General features: G+C 37.9%; 1 protein-coding gene across 1 annotated transcript; it reads left to right on the top strand.

Annotated features, from left to right (window-relative positions):
- Positions 1-13,650: 13,650 nt before the first annotated feature.
- On the top strand, positions 13,651-14,773 carry LOC141651883 (uncharacterized). Its single transcript, XM_074459575.1, has 2 exons — positions 13,651-13,807; positions 14,400-14,773. The coding sequence occupies exons 1-2, from the start codon at positions 13,651-13,653 to the stop codon at positions 14,771-14,773; spliced, it is 531 nt and encodes a 176-aa protein (XP_074315676.1).
- Positions 14,774-17,532: the final 2,759 nt, after the last annotated feature.

Raw genomic sequence — 17,532 nt, 5'->3', positions numbered from 1 at the left:
ATGGTTAGACAGATCATTTCTATATTAGTACAATACACTATCAATCGCAGAATCAAACTCGCTCGGTTGCGAGAGATTGACACTCAGTTGGTCGATCTAATAGACCGAGCGGAGGTGATAAGGCAGCGGGCAATAAGTAGAGGGATGAACGACGTGCAGGAAAATATGGAAGCTCTTATACATGAAGTGAAAGCTAATCGTGAACAAGGGGTGGTTGAAATCCAGAAAATTGAGTTGGAGCTTATCAACTTGAACTTCTTGGTTTTTAGTTAGGTTAAATATGGTTTATATAGTACGTATTTTGTAAGGATTAAAAGGTTGGTTTATATTTTCCAATGGATCTATGATTATCAACTACCCATTTTCCTTTTCAAATTCCTGTTATTTTTTTTAATTACTATCTTACGTCCTTCGTTAAAAAAATACCCGTAATTTTACCAATGTGTGATGACTAATTTTAATCCAAAATAAATCCGGCACATGAGGAGAACACGGCCAAGCGAGTAACAAACGCCACAACGAGATCTTATGCTGCTACAAATAATTATGCAATTTAACTTGATAGGACTGACCATTATTCACTTGGGCCATTAATATTCATTTTCCATGTTTCTATGTTAAAAACCAGACCATTAGGAATGTGGCCCCAATAGGGGAAAAGCCTAATCAAAATATTGGTCTTATATAACAATTTGGGCTCATTCTATTTATCAACTAACTTACTTGGGCCTTCGGTAACTAGACCCATTATTACTTCCTCAATTGGGCCATTTTCATCGATTACTTTTCGTCGACCCATTTACTTCCTCAATTGGGCCATTTTCATCCATTCTTTCTCGTCGACCCATTTACTTCCTCAATTGGGCCATTTTCATCCATTCATTTACTTGGGCCACAAGTAAGTAGATGTCATTTGCAATTTGCAATTTGCAAAGTTAACACATTACAAATTAAATGTTTTTCTTTTTGCAATTGATTCATTTTAAGTTTTTAAAACCTTAATAATCAAGCATAACAAACCGAGACCGAAATTATTTTTGATCGACAACGAATAATGGACAACTATCGTCAAAATACAAATTTAGATCAACAATCAATAACAAATTAAAGCTTCTTCTCTTATTTATGTAGTATTATCACAATACAAATTGAGAATAATAATACAAATACAACCCATGAATAATACAATAACCGACGAGCTAACTTTTCTGATTTAGTAGCACGTAACTTCTGAGATTTCAATTTAATATTTTCCGATGTCAATTGGCGTAACCTATCCTCCAAAGAGTTGTTTAGATCAATCAACCTGTTCATGTTCCGAAAAACCTCCACGCATTCATCCCATACGAAGTAACCACAATCTTCAGTCTAAAGATGCATTAAAAATTAATTAGAGCAATAAACATAGATATTATACTAATTATATTATTTTGAGCTATAAACATAAATATACCTTCCATAAGGGACAACGATAAAAAAACCTTCCTTTGTTAGGTCCATTTTTCTTCACGAGTTGATGGATTGGAACCAAGTTATGATAACAATGTGAATCGCAAGAACAAGATTGATTAAAACTCATATTTGAAAGATGATGGTGGTGTCGATACAATTGAAATATAGTATGAGATTTTAATAATTAAATATGATTATTAGATTTGGAAACAAAATATACTTATTTTTTTAAGGAATTATTAGATTTGGGAAAAAAAATATACTGATTTTTTTTATGGATTATTAGATTTGGGGAAAAAAATATACTGATTTTTTTAAGTGAGAGAAACGAATATACTGATTTTTTTAAGTGAGAGAAACGATTTTTTTTAGTTAGAGAAATGAGGTTAAAATAAATAAGAACATAAAATAAATATAAGAAACAAAAAATAATTAGTATAGAGATTAGTATAAAAAAATTAGATTAATATTGCTAATGATCTTTGGAAAGTGTAGCAATTAATAGGTTGTCTATTTTTGAATTTGAAATTCAAAATTTTCAAATTTATCCCTCTAAAAACTCATTTGAAAAAGATTCCATATGGTCCCTACCAAACTCCACTTGGCGTGCTCTCACTGGCCTGTGTACCAAGGCCCTTGTACACCCCGTGTACTTGTAGCCTTTTCGGACAAATAGTTTGTGTTCTTGGGTTCTTCATTTGACAAACTTGGTTTGAAAATAAGAACCAAGTTTGTCCCAAAAACCAAAAAAAATTGACCAATGAATACATATCTTTATTTTAATTTTGTCCATTACCAATACTCTTAAGAACTTTATTTAAAGTTCTTCCATTGTAGGTAAAAATTTCAAGTTTGTGGAATTTGTAATAATATGACATGGAAATGAAAAACTTTATTTTAAAAATTACCATTGCACTTGCTTTACTTATTTGCCTAAATAATTTTTTCTTCACCATTCCTAAAACTTTTATCATAATGTCAAAGTACTCCAATCTCTACCACCAACAGATTATCTCCTCCTCAAGAAAGTACTCTTATTTTATATTTTTATATTGTTTATTTTTATTTTATGTGAATTATGATTTATAAAATACATGAAAGCACTAGTGTTGCGTTTTTAATAGGTATATGTCGTATATCCATGTTAAATAGAATCCACTTCTTTGATTTGTAATTCACACTATGATGCTACTTTTTTGAATGGTTGAATAACATTCTCGTAGTCTTGTTTAGTTATTTCTGTCAAACTTGATGAACAAGTTTTTGACAACGAAAACACTTCGAGTAGTATAGTCGTTTGGTTCGCTAAGGGAATCGAAGTTCCAAGGAATTGAGAGATCCCATGATTTTATAAATCACATGAAATGGGAAAAAGTTGTTTGGTTGAATGTGGGAAGTGAATTCCACAGGAATTTCCACTTACTTAGGGGGACCTAGGTAAGCAACTTCTCACATCATGGAGGAATTGGAGTTCCTATGGAACTTCAATTCATGTGATTTGGGGCAAACAAACAACCCCCCCATTTTGCAAATCCCATGAATTACAATTCATGTGTTTTAGAATAGGTAACCAAACAACCCCTAAGTTAAAATTACAATGTTCGTTTTATGTATTAAATATTTATTAACTTTGCCACTGACCACGAGTGTACTATTTTGCTTACACCAAAAATGAAATCCTGGACTCGCCCCTACATGGTGATGTCATCAAATATGAAAATATATGTCATATACATCGGTATAAAAAACCTTAATTATTGTAGCAATTTTTTATGTAAAACTCCAACAAAATTTATATTGACATAATGAAAAAAAAAGTATAAGCAATCGTCATAGAGTAATAACAATGAAGAGTTGAAGAGTGAGTATTAGAACTACACGTGGCTATGAATTGTACACACTTAAAAAGACCACAAATTCTCGTTGAAGACATGACATATCCGCCACAAGCTGAAGACGGATACCATTTTACCTCACAATGTACCCACTTTTTCTCTATTTGCAACACTATTTATGTGGTCCCCTTTCTCCACTAACCCATTTTATTACCATTTTATCTCACAAAATATCCGTCACAAATGGTAACCCGTCACAAGAGAGACCAATTGTAAAAAGACTACCTTAGATGATGTTGGCCTTAATGTACTATGAATTTTTAAAACCATGTCCAATTTGAACCCAGCCAATACAAATATATATAAAATTAAGTACATCAAAACAAAATTTATTTTTTTGGGTGGACACATTAACACAAAATTATAATATACTCCCTCCTATTCAAAATAAAACTCCATATTTCCATTTTCGTCTATTCACAATAACTTCCCTATTTTCTTTTTTGGTAAGTGTTTGTGTGGTCCAAATTTAATTGTATGGTGGGGTAGTGTATTTGTGTGGTTCAAACTTATTTATATGGTGGGGTAATGTGTTTTCTTAATTTTTGTGTCAAAATGAAATGAGAGGTTTATTGTGAATAGGAGGGAGTACTATTTAAATTATAATATACTATTTCCACAAATTGTTCTATAGGACCTTTTTTTAGTAAAAGACTAGCCTAATGGCACAAAGTCCAACTAAGTAAGTTAATAAATGTGTAAAAAAATTGTTTATTTTGATAACATACTCCCTCCAATTCGTTATAATGTTCCCTCTTTCCCGAAACGGATTATTCAAGTAATGTTCCCCTTTCCTTTTTTGGTAATTTTTACTCTTATTTTATTCATCCCTCTCTCCTATTACACAACTCTTTTACTCTTATTTTATTACTTTCCTTAATGTTTTGGCCCCACAACTCCTTATTTAACTACTAACTATTCTTTCCTCTCTCTTATCAACAAACCCCACATTTGTTCTTTATTCTTTTATATTGATTTTTTCTTAAGTATTGTGTCATTCTCAAATGGGAACATTATGATGAATTGGAGGGAGTAATATTTTATCTTGATAACTTACATATTTAAATATGTCGGTATTCGTTATAAAATATCGGGTAATCAAAATAAAACTAAAATATGAAGGTAATTATATGTTAATTTTGGGCTTTTCTCCTTTTGGATCAGTCCTATGCTATAAGACGGTCTTATAGAAAAGTTGTTGTACTATTTCTTATTGAAAATCTATCTTTCCACTCCCAAAAAGTTAAAAACAAAGTTAAGCTTTCAATCTTCTTATTCAAATAGAGACAAAATGACACATACTTCCTTCATTCAACTCTACTCTACCACTTTGTTTTTCCACGTTTGACAACGCGTGTTTTACGCGGTAAATATCGTTAGCTACGTATTTGCAAAAATTATAAAAATTAGATATTTTTAATGTACTCGTAAAGACGAATCAAACAAGATCTCACATGAATGTATTTTCACTTATATATTGAGAGAAAATCGTAATTGAACGTGCATTTGTGAATAGTGTAGAAAATAGAAATAGGTAGAGTGGAGTTGAATGGAGGAAGTATGTAAAATGGGTCGCTTTTATTCATATTAATATAATATAGTATTCAATCAATTCATCTCTCATTTGCGACGGATAGTGAAGTCACACGAAAGACTAATTGGTTTAGTAATTACTCCCTCCATATCACACCAATGATAACATTGACTTTTTCACACTTGTCGAGACACGTTTTGCAACGTAAATATCTTTTGTTACGCATTATTAAAAATTATAAAAATTTGATATTCTTATAACATTCATGACGATAAATCAAACAAGATCTCACTTGACTATATTTTGTCTTATAGATTAAGAATAATATCGAAGATTCCCTACGACCATGAATAATGCCAAAACGGTCAATGTTACCATTGGTCTGGTATGAAGGGAGTATTATGTTTTGTTTTTAGTTCGAGACGTTGGGCACATAAAGTCATGAATAAACGTCAAAATCACGAAGTCTTTGCATTGACTTAAAATAGTAGCGACGACTACGAGCATGGTCGTTCCTTATAATATACGTCTTCGAATCAAAGTGGAGAAGAAGCGTGTTTCTTGGGCACTTTGTTTTCATCCAAAATCAAAAAACATTCAATCCAAACTATGAAACCTCTTTCCATCTTGGCCATTCTTTTCCTCGTTATCGCTATTGTCCACGCGAACACCAATTCTGATGATAATAATCAAGATGAATCATCCTCTTCTTCCAACTTGGGTCACAACAATCCCCTGATCCGCCTACCCACCCAAACATCAGATCTCGACCTAACCGAGTTGCTGAACCGGCGTCGGGTCAACCTGCGTAACCGGTATAGAGTTCCGCTTACGAGATATGTCCCACGCCGCTGCCGCCACCAGTTCGCCGCCTTCCCGACTCGGTTCACGAAGTTTGGACCGGGAGTCGCGGTGGACCCTAAGGATGATCTGGCTACGATCATGAAAAAGCAAGCTGAGGCCATCCGACACCGACACGTGGACGGCAAGTTTGATCCGATTAAGCGAGAAGCAGTCGTGTATGAGGTGAGAGAGAAGTATGATGGAGGGTGGAAGGCAGGTCGTCCTCATCATCATCATCATGATCATGATCATAGTGATGATAGTGATGATAGTGATGATGAGGGTGATAAGGTTCATGATGAGGTTCATGCTCACCGTTTTAATCATCATGGACACAAGAAGAAGAAAGGGAATTATATTATGAGAACGATCCGCAAGTTTTTATCTTACTTTTAGAAGAGTGGTATGACATGGTATATCGTCTAAGAGCAATATATAGGATAAATAAAAGTTTCTTGCTCATTACTCAGTGTGTGTTATTGTATAATTTGGTATTATTGGGGTTTGATTATACTAAGTAAAAAATGTGTTGTTTAGTTTTGTACATGCACACTTATGGATGTGCTCTATGTTTTATCGTCGACTCCTCAGATGATGAAATCTAATCATTATCATTTCTAACATCATACACAAATCAAATTTACAATTACGCTACTCTTAACCGTTGGAGCTATGTTAAATTATGAGTTGATATACTCGTAAAAGAGATCACAAGCAATTACAAAAACATCGAGGATTGGAAAATTAGCGTCAATAAAAGGGAATATTATAAGGACGAGGATGAAGCCTCAAGTATAAATAAGCTTTAAGTTTTTTTTTTTTTTCTTTTTTGACCGCAGTAAAACAAAGATAATTATTACAAGCTCAATGCACCTTTTGTGTGTGAGCTGACTTATTTAAATTGAGGAATAAAACTAAAATAAATACAATGGAAATAAGAATTCCATGGGTCTTGTGGTGCGGTTTTTCCACTCCCGCAATTTGGAAGAGGATCTGAAGACAATTAGAAGAAACATCAAAATGGAGTATATTTGATCGAATAGCCCACAATAAGAGATCCTGAATACTGACCGCTTCTGTATTGTCTGTTATTTTGCTATGTTCCAAAGATTAATGGTTATGTGTTGCCCTTGCCTTAATTAATTTTGATTGTTATGAATGATGATGGATATTGGTTGTTAAATCTATTTTAATGTTAGAAACTTAACAGAAACTTAACAGTGTTAGTGTTAAGGTCCTTAACGAATTTTTTTTGCAATGTTCGAGTCTTGTCTTACCCATATCTCAGTAAATAATATTGGAATGTATAGTGTAATCAATTTGCAACAAAAATAAGACCACCACCACCAACAAGACACCACTACTAACACCACAATAATAGTAATAATAATAAGTGAATTAAGAGGAAAATGATACATATTTCAAAAAAAAAAAATGAAACACAATACGCTGTCCTAAAATGAGGATACATATGGAGAGACACGTCCTCAATGCAAAAATACACTTCTACAGTTCTACATATGTAATCTTCCATTTTTTTAGTATAATGGAAAAGAATTCAACAACTAAGACTTAAAATCGATAAATAGACCAAATGCCCCATAAAGCCCTACTCCTTCACTTTCATGGCACGAGCTTCACTAATTAAATTCTCTCATGAGAAGTGTCAGACTAATAAGTGTGGAGTACATATTTCATACACAGATACAATATGAATTATGAAAGAAAAGTGAAGAGTTGAAATAACATACTCTCCATAATACATTTAGGGGACGTTTGGTTCCTATTAGAGAAGAGAAAAGGAAATCGGAAAGAAAAACATGGGAAATGGAAAGCGTTTTCCTTTGGTTTGATATGATGATGAGCTCCTATTTCTACTACATTTTGGTATCATTTTGAGCTCATTTGGTAGCATTTGGTAGCGGTTTGTGACGTTTTTGACGTTATTTAGCCAATTTCATATGTTTCACCATTTAGCGTAGTTTCAAGTGAAGATTAGGAAGCCGAAAGATCAAGAGAAATGTCCAAGGAAGAGCCAAGAACAAGCTTGAAGAAATGCACCAAGAAAGCCTTCCAAAGGATCAAAGGAAGAACGAAAGGAAGACGGACTCAAAGAGAAAACCGCACGGTGCGAGTTTCCAGACTCCATAACTCGCACCGTGCGAGTTTTCTGGGTTTGACGGTTTTTATTAGCGTTTTGTATTACGGGCCTGTCTTTTGTTAAGCCCATAAGTGTTAGGTTACGGGGTATTATAAATAGGAAGTTTGCAATTAGGTTAACCATCTTTTGTTCACTTTAATTAATCAAGGTTGTAATTTGGGAATATTTTCATCTTTTGAATTGGGTATTAGATCTAATTATGGAGAACTAATCTCCTATCTTAATCCGGCTCAAGGCTTAAACTTTGGTTGTAAGATCCTTTAATCCTTCTTTAATTTTAATTATCATTGTTAATCCTTTTGTGTTTATTGTTTGAATTTTGGAATCCTTGTTTATATTGAGTAATTAAGTGTGATTTCCTTGTTGCTTAATTAATCAAGTTCCTTAATTTATTGTTGTTGAGATTATTAAGTGTGATTTCCTTGTAATCTCATCTTTGCAACACCTTGTTATTATGCTAATGAATGTGATTTCTTCTTGGCTTAATTAGCAAGTAAAGGATTAACTTGTAATTGGGCATTAATTGTAATTTCATTGTGTCTAATTACCCCTATTGAATCTCTTGTGCTCATATCTTCTTATTAATTTGTCCAATGTATGTGATTTCTACTTGGTAGAATTGATAAGTTGGGTTATTTGATTAAGTGTGATTTCCTTGTCATTTGGCCATTATTTAGGAGATTTAGAAGATTTATCTTCACAATAGGGTGATAATATATAATTGAAGGATTGATTGAAGGGTTTTGTCAACTAAAGTGCCATGCTTTGAGTCGGGTTAAGTCTTTCCTAATATTGATTAATTTCCATCTTAAACTCTTGATTGTTTACTTGTTCTACACTCTTGTTTGAATTCCCTTGCTTTGGTTACAATTGAAAACTCAACCCAAAACCCCCCTTTTTATTTACTTGTTGTTATTGTTGTCACAATTGTTCTAGATACTCTTTTAATTTCACTTTTGTAAAACCCATCTTCTCTTGGGTTCGATCCCTTGCTTGCTATTTTACTAGTTTATAATTAGTGCTAATTAGTGTGTTTAGTGGTATATAAATTGTTAATTTGGCCGTCTTTTAGTGCGACATTTTAGGCGTGTCAAATTTTGGCGCGATTCTTAGGGAAGGTAACGGTTTTGCTAGTGTTTGTTATTTGTGTTTTTAGGATAGTTGTGTTAGTTAGTCTTTGTTTCTTGTTGATAGTGTCTTGTTCTTTACTTGTGTGAACCTTTTGATTGTGTGCACTTGTGTAGAATTGTTTATGGTCAATACTAAGAACTCAAGAGAACCACTTTTTCCTTTCGACCCGGAGATTCAAAGATCACTTGCTTGGATAGGAGGAGGTATTAGAAGAGACAACCCGGTTATTGAAGAAATTGATCCCGGTTTTCAACAAGACCAAAGAGAAGATAACAACATCCCTTTTGAACAACTCATACCCATTCAAATCATCATAGGTGATCGTGAGGACGGACAACCACTTGGGCATGGTGAAAGAGAGAACCCACCACGGCCTAGAACTATTAAGGAACTTACCGCCCCGGATCTCACACAAGTACCCTTGTGTATCTTCTTTCCGGCCTTGGCGGAAAATGCCACCTTTGAATTGAAGTCCGGGCTCATTCACCAATTGCCCCAATTCCATGGTCTTAGCACGGAAGATCCCAACAAGCATCTCAACAAATTTCATGTTGTTTGCTCAAGCATGAAGCCTAATGGGGTTACCGATGAGCAACTTCAACTAAGGGCCTTTCCTTTCTCACTCAAGGACGCAGCCAATGATTGGCTTTATTATCTCCCTACCGGGAGCATCACCACTTGGAATCAAATGAAGAGGGCTTTCTTAGAAAAGTATTTTCCCGCTAGTCTCTCATCTCAATTGAAGAAAGAAATAAGTAATGTTGAGCAATTGGATGGGGAGAACTTGTATGAGTATTGGGAGAGGTTTAAACAACTTCTTGCTAGTTGCCCATACCATGGGTATACCGACCACGACCTTCTCTTGAACTTTTGTGGTGGTTTACTTGAGGATGATGCTAGGATGATTAAAGCCGCCACCCAAGGTGGAATTGAATACATGTCGGTCCAAGAAGCAAATGAGTTGATTGAAAGGTTGGTAGGAAGCTCTAGGAATTTTGGGAGGAGAATTAAGAAGTCAAGTGGAACATTCTCCTCAAGGCAAGGTTCCAACCATATGGAGGAGAAAGTTGACTTTCTCACTAATTTGGTGAAGGAACTTACAAAAGGTGGTGGGAGTAATTCTCATGTGAAATTTTGTGGTCTTTGTAATGACCCAACTCATCCCACCGATGGGTGTCCATCTTTGCAAACGGAGGAGGCAATTGAAGCGGTGAAGGCTATTGGTTTTAGGAAGTTTGACCCCTATTCTAACACTTACAATGAAGGTTGGAAATCTCATCCAAATATGGGGTGGGGTGGAAACCAAAATCAAAACCAAAATCATAACCAAAATCAAAATCAAAAAGGGGCTTCAAACTCTTCATTTCAAAAGCCAAATCAAAACCAAAACCAATCACAAAATTCCTTGGAAGAAATGATGAAGACTCTTACCATGAATCAAATGGCAATGGAACAACAAACCAAGGAATTTCAAACCGCCGTGTACCAACAAAACCGACTCACCGACTCTAGGTTTGTCAACCTTGAGACCCAAGTTGGTCAAATCCTCACTACACTCAATTCTCAACCCAACCAAGGAGGGAGTCTCCCTTCTCACACCATTCCTCCACCGAACAAGGAACAAGCAAAAGCGGTCTCTTTGAGGAATGGTAGAGAGTTGGAAGAGGCACCCAAAGCTCCTAAGAAGACAAGACCACTTCCTATTGTTCATGAAGTGGAGGATGTGGTTGAAGATGAAATTGAAGTGGTAGTGGAACAAGGGGAAGCATCTTCACCTCAACAAGTAAGGGTACATGAACCTCTTCCGGAATATGAGCCACAAGCTCCATTTCCAAGTGCTTTGAATGATACAAGGATAGTTGACAAGAAGACTTCAAGCCTTTATGATATCTTTCATAAAGTGGAGGTAAACATTCCTCTTCTTGATCTTCTTAGTAGTGTACCCAAGCATGCAAAATTTTTGAAAGAGTTGTGCACTACTAAGAGGACCAACAAGGCTAAGAGCATGAAAAAGGTAAGGGCTAGTGAACATGTGTCGGCAATGTTTCAAAAACGGTTGCCACAAAAATGTAGTGACCCGGGCATGTTCACCATCCCTTGTAAAATTGGTGATTTGGATTGTCAACATGCTATGTTTGATTTAGGTGCATCCATTAATGTCTTGCCCAACTACCTTTATGAGTCACTTAAGTTAGGACCTTTGAAACCGACTCGTACGGTCATTTCTGTGGCTGATAGGTCCAATATCTATCCTAAAGGGGTTGTGGAGGATGTCTTGGTGAAGGTGGGGGGAATGCTTTTCCCCGCCGACTTCTATGTGATTGAAATGGAACCCGAGAAAGGCTCCACTCCCATTTTGTTGGGAAGGCCTTTCATGAGAACTTCTAACACCAAGATTGATGTATCTAGTGGCCGCCTCACAATGGAATTTGAGGAGGAAAAGATTGAGTATAGCATACATGAGGCTATGAAATACCCATCCGAGACTTCATCTTTGTGTTTTCTTGAAATTTTTGAGCCAATTGTGCAAACCGTGTATGAATTGTGCAAAGTTGATTCATTAAATGTTGTTTTGACTAATGGATTGGTTGGAGAGGATACGGGGTATGCTTTGTCTTGTGATTTGCCGGAAACAATCAAGGACCTAGAGGAAAATCCTCCAATGGAAGAATGGGAAGAAAAGGAAGAAATCCGGAAAACAGCACAGAACTCGCACCGTGCGAGTTCTGGGGAGGGGAAACTCGCACGGTGCGAGTTTGGTCCTGTCCAGGAACTTTTCTTCCTTTCTTCCAAATTTTTAGAAGAGCTACCAAAGGAGAAACCTGTTCCCTCTATTGTCAAGCCTCCTACTGTTGAATTGAAGCCCTTACCAAGCCACTTGAAGTATGCATTTCTAGGAAATGAAGAAACTCTACCGGTAATTATTTCAAGCAAGCTTACTAAGGAGCAAGAAGAGGCTCTCATCCGGGTTCTTAAGCAACACAAGGAAGCAATTGGGTGGACAATGGCCGACATCAAGGGCATTAGTCCCACTTTATGCATGCACCGGATTCTTCTTGAAGATGAAGCAAAGCCCGTCCGACAATCACAAAGGCGTTTGAATCCTCCAATGATGGATGTTGTGAAGAAAGAGGTACTCAAACTCCTTCATGTAGGTATGATCTATCCTATCTCCGATAGTCAATGGGTTAGTCCAACCCAAGTTGTCCCAAAGAAATCCGGGCTAACGGTAGTCGAGAATCATGAAGGTGTTTTGACCCCCACTCGAGTTCAAAATGGGTGGAGGGTATGTATCGACTCACCGTAGGCTCAATGCCGTGACCGAAAAGATCATTTCCCGCTTCCTTCATGGATCAAATGTTGGAGAGGTTAGCGGAAAGGCTTTTTATTGCTTTTTGATGGCTACTCGATATTTCCAAATCCCAATCGCACCCGAGGACCAAACAAAAACAACCTTCACATGCCCCTTTGGAACGTTTGCCTATAGAAAGATGCCCTTTGGTCTTTGCAATGCCCCGGGGACGTTCCAAAGGTGTATGATGAGTATCTTTTCGGATCATGTTGAGGACTTTATTGAGGTATTCATGGATGATTTCACCGTCCATGGTCAATCTTTTGAGGATTGTTTGAGTCATCTTACTTGGGTCTTAAAGAGGTGTATTGATACCAACCTCGTTCTCAACCATGAGAAATGTCATTTCATGGTTGATGAAGGAATAGTCTTGGGACATGTTGTTTCCTCTAGGGGAATCGAGGTTGATAAGGCAAAGGTCGATACCATTCGCACCTTGCCTTATCCTACTAATGTGCGTGAAGTAAGATCTTTCCTAGGTCATGCCGGGTTCTACCGGCGTTTCATTAAGGATTTCTCCAAGATTGCCGCTCCCCTATGCAAGCTACTTCAAAAGGATTGTGAATTTGTCATGAGTGAAGAATGCAAGGGAGCTTTTGATATGCTCAAGGAGAAGCTTATTTCGGCACCTATAATTCAACCTCCCAATTGGAATGAACCGTTTGAGATAATGTCGGATGCAAGCAACTATGCCCTTGGCGCGGTACTTGGCCAAAGGGTAGGAAGAACACCTTATGTTATTCAATATGTATCGACAATGATGAATGAAGCTCAAAGGAACTATACAACTACCGAGAAAGAATTTCTTGCGGTGGTGTTTGCCTTAGAGAAATTCCGATCTTATATTCTTGGAGCCAAGGTCATCATCTTCACGGATCATGCCGCTTTGAGGCACCTTGTCTCTAAGAAAGAATCCAAGCCCCGTTTGATGAGATGGGTATTACTTTTGAGCGAGTTTGACGTTGAACTCAAGGACAAGAAAGGCTCCACCAACACGGTGGCGGATCATCTTAGTAGAATCATCAAAGAAGACTCCTTGGTACCACAAAGCTCAATAAAGGAGACTTTCCCGGATGAAGCCCTTCTTGCCTTGATGTCTACCGAACCTTGGTATGCACATATCGTGAATTACTTGGTCTTGGGCAAATTTCCACCGGGTTTGACTCGACATCAAAGAGACAAAATCAAGAGTGATTCCAAGTACTATGTGTGGGATGATCCTTATTTGTAGAAATTTTGTGCCGATCAAGTGATAAGGAGGTGTGTGCCGGACACCGAAATCATGTCAATTCTCCGGTTTAGTCACGAGTATGCTTGTGGCGGGAATTTTGAAGCCAAGAAAACGGCTAGAAAGGTGTTGGAAAGCGGTTTCTTTTGGCCCACATTATTCCGAGATGCTCATGCCATGGTGAAGACATGCGATAGATGCCAAAGAGTTGGTAATATTTCAAAAAGAGGAGAAATGCCCCAAACACCCATGATCTATTGTGAAATATTTGATGTGTGGGGGTATTGACTTCATGGGACCATTTCCCGCCTCTTGTGGCAATGTTTATATACTTTTGGCGGTGGACTATGTCTCCAAGTGGGTGGAGGCTAAGGCCACCAAGACCGATGATGCAAAGGTGGTTGGAGAATTCATCAAAACCAACATCTTTTCTCGATTTGGTTTTCCAAAAGCTTTGATAAGCGACCGGGGTACTCACTTTTGCAACAAAGCCATTGGAGCTCTTCTCAAAAAGTATGGGGTACTTCATAAGGTCTCAACCGCCTATCACCCTCAAACCAACGGTCAAGCCAGGGTTTCTAATAGGGAGATTAAGGCTATACTTGAGAAGACGGTGAATCCCGACCGCAAGGATTGGAGCTTGAGGTTAGATGATGCCTTGTGGGCCTATCGCACGGCTTACAAAACGCCAATCGGGATGTCACCTTACCGCTTACTTTTTGGGAAATCATGTCATCTACCCGTGGAGGTTGAGCATCGAGCCTATTGGGCGGTTAAATCTTTCAATTTGCAATTGGATGAAGCGGGACTTCATAGGAAACTTCAACTACAAGAGTTGGAAGAAATCCGGAATGATGCTTATGAGAATGCTTCCATTTACAAGGCAAGAACAAGAGCATGGCATGATAATATGATTTCACGAAGAGTGTTCCAAGTGGGAGAGAAAGTCTTACTTTTCCAAAATCGACTTAGACTTTTCTCCGGGAAATTGAGGTCTAGGTGGATGGGACCATATGAAGTGGTGAAAGTTTTTCAACATGGAGCAATTGAAATCAAATGCTTGAAATCCGGAAAAGTTTTGAAAGTGAATGGGCAAAGGCTAAAGCATTATCATGAAGGAATTGAAGTGGGTGAAGTGGAAACACTCCATCTTGTTGATCCAATCTACTCAAATTGATGAAAGTGCAACTTTGTCGAGCCATCGACGTTAAATAAACGGCAAAAGTTTGTAAATATTTCTTTCCCTTCATATTTAAATTTTGCATTGCATTATTTATATTGCATTTGTCATGTTGCATTGTTCATATTGCATTTCTCATGTTTAAATTCATTGCATCCTTTACTTTTTGCATAATAAATTAAATCATTTGCATTTTCACTAATGTTTTTGGCATATTAGAATGGTTTAATTTGTGTTTTAGTGTTAGGATATCAACTCAAGGGCATATGTGAAGAAAGGAAGGAAGAATGTTGGGTAAAAGAATTAGCTAAAGTGAAGAATTAAGCAACAAAAAATCAACATCCAGCAGCAAAGTCGCACGGTGCGACTTTTCTGAGGCCAAAACTCGCACCGTGCGAGTTTTTGAGAATACGCGAATTTCAGCTCTAATTTCGCACGATAAGCTCACTTGTTCTTCCCCAATTCTTCTCACATTCTACCTCTCCCTTCACCATAACCCTAAACACCCAAATCACCAACCAAAATCCTTCTCAAATCATACAAATCAATCAATTTACCTTCAAGTTTCATCAACTTTCATCTCCCAACATCGATTTGGGTAAGGTAAATTGCATACAATCCGAGGAATCATCATCATTTCAAGCTAGGGTTTCGGGTCAATTGAAGAAGTTGAAGATTTGGGGTTGCAAATCGGTTTTAAGGGACGAATTTGAGCAATTTGGGTTAGCAATCTTCACCAAACAACCCAAGCAAGGATCAAAGGGAGGTATAACACCTTATTCTTCTCCTTGTCAATTCTATTTCACTAAAATTCGAATTTGTGTTCTTCAAATTCGAAATTTGGTTGTCTATTTGTGTTGTTATCGTCCTTAAAACAACCCTTTAACTAGTGAGGTGTTTCTTTCCTAGCAAATAGCTAATTAGCACAACATTTCTTGTAGTGCATATTAGGTGTTTGATCAATTGCCTCACCCAAAATTTTGTTCAAAAATTGTGTTTTTCTGAGATTCTAATTGTTCTATAATGGGAAAAGGAAAAGAAACCGCGGCTTCCTCCTCCAAAGGATCCAAGGGAGCCTCGGATTCTTATGCAAATGAGTATTCGGGTAAGGAGGGCCTCCGAGACACGGCCCTCTCAAATTGGAAAAAGTTTGCCTCGGTGTCTACCGTGGCACAAACCAAGTTCCTTAATGAAAACCTTCTTATCGAGTTGGGAATGCTTCCCATAACTCGTATGCTTTTAGAAAAGGTCGGACTTGAGGCCTTTATTCATGTTGCCGCACCCACCCGAAGGGGTGTCACCTTTGAGTTTTTGTCATCGTTGGAAAAGGTTAAATTGGGGAGGGATAAAGTTCCGGGAATCAAATTCCGGGCATGCCGCCTCACCCATACTTTGACTTATGATGAGGTGCGCGAGGCCCTCCATATCACCAAAGCCCCCGTCAAAGAGAAACTTGATAAACCATTGATGAGTGCTTTTTGGAGCGATATTACGGGTGACGTACGTCACGGGAACTCAAAGAACACCACCATCCCCAACCCGGTCTTACGCCTCCTTAGCCGTCACATAAATACAAATTTCTTGGTCATGACCGAACCAACCAAAATGCAATACCAACAAATTCAAATTCTTTGGTCAATGACCCCGGAAGGGAGGGGAGTGCCGGATTGGGTGGAATTGTTTGTGAGTGGGTGCCTTGAATTGCAAAAGAATCCCAAAGGGACCATTTTTATTGGGGGCATGATCGATTTGATCGTGCAAAAGACGGGTGTGCCATTTCCACCCAATGCTTATCCTCTTGATGGTAGTGGTCTCATAGACTACCATTACTTGAAGCACTCTAAAGTGATTGAGGTGGTTGACAAAGTCTCTCCCTTGGTCATTTGGTGCATGGGTGGGCAACATTCCAAGCATTATATGTATTTACCCCGTTCCTCCGACTTACCACCCTTGGGTTGGGGGAGTGCGAAAGATTTCTACATGCCCCCCGATGATGCTTTTGTGTACCTTTGGGTTGATAGAGCCCAAGTAGTTGAGCCGGACGAGGATGAGGGAGGAGAGCAACCACAAGTGGGGGGGGGGGGCTTTGACTTTTGGTGACATGCCTCATGATGCACCATTTGATGAACCCATGCCTAATGCCCCCTTTGATGAGCCACATTTCACTCCTCCCCATATGCCACAACAACAACCACAATATCCTTTTTCGGGTCCTCAATTCGACTACCCGGCTTTCAACACATGGCAAACCAACATTACCAACCGTGTCTCAAACATTGAATCTACCCTCTCCCAAATACAACTAACGGAGAATGCTCGGTGGGGAATCACCGAAAACCGCTACCATCATTATCAAGAAGACTTGGAAGAGTTGCGTTATACTTCAAATTCAACTTTTGATATGGTGGCTGCGATGAATGCTCAATTCATGCAACAATTCCCCACCCAATACGAAGGGTACAATGAGGCTAAGGTTAAGGAAACAAGAGCCGAAAGGGCTAGAATGAGAAGTAGAAGAGAAGCAAGAACAAGAGTTGGTGCCAATTATAGGTGCCAATTGTCCGGCACACACCTCCTTATCACTTGATCGGCACAAAATTTCTACAAATAAGGATCATCCCACACATAGTACTTGGAATCACTCTTGATTTTGTCTCTTTGATGTCGAGTCAAACCCGGTGGAAATTTGCCCAAGACCAAGTAATTCACGATATGTGCATACCAAGGTTCGGTAGACATCAAGGCAAGAAGGGCTT

This window comes from Silene latifolia, chromosome 4, assembly GCF_048544455.1.
Source record: "Silene latifolia isolate original U9 population chromosome 4, ASM4854445v1, whole genome shotgun sequence".
Lineage (NCBI taxonomy): Eukaryota > Viridiplantae > Streptophyta > Magnoliopsida > Caryophyllales > Caryophyllaceae > Silene > Silene latifolia.
This window is presented reverse-complemented; position numbering and strand designations above follow the sequence as displayed.

Excerpts from the sequence above, each read along its gene's own strand:
- LOC141651883 (XM_074459575.1), top strand. The coding sequence starts at position 13,651 with ATGTCAATTCTCCGGTTTAGTCACGAGTATGCTTGTGGCGGGAATTTT. Across the intron at positions 13,808-14,399 it reads CGATAGATGCCAAAGAGTTG|CGGGACTTCATAGGAAACTT; the intron begins GTAATATTTCAA and ends AATTGGATGAAG.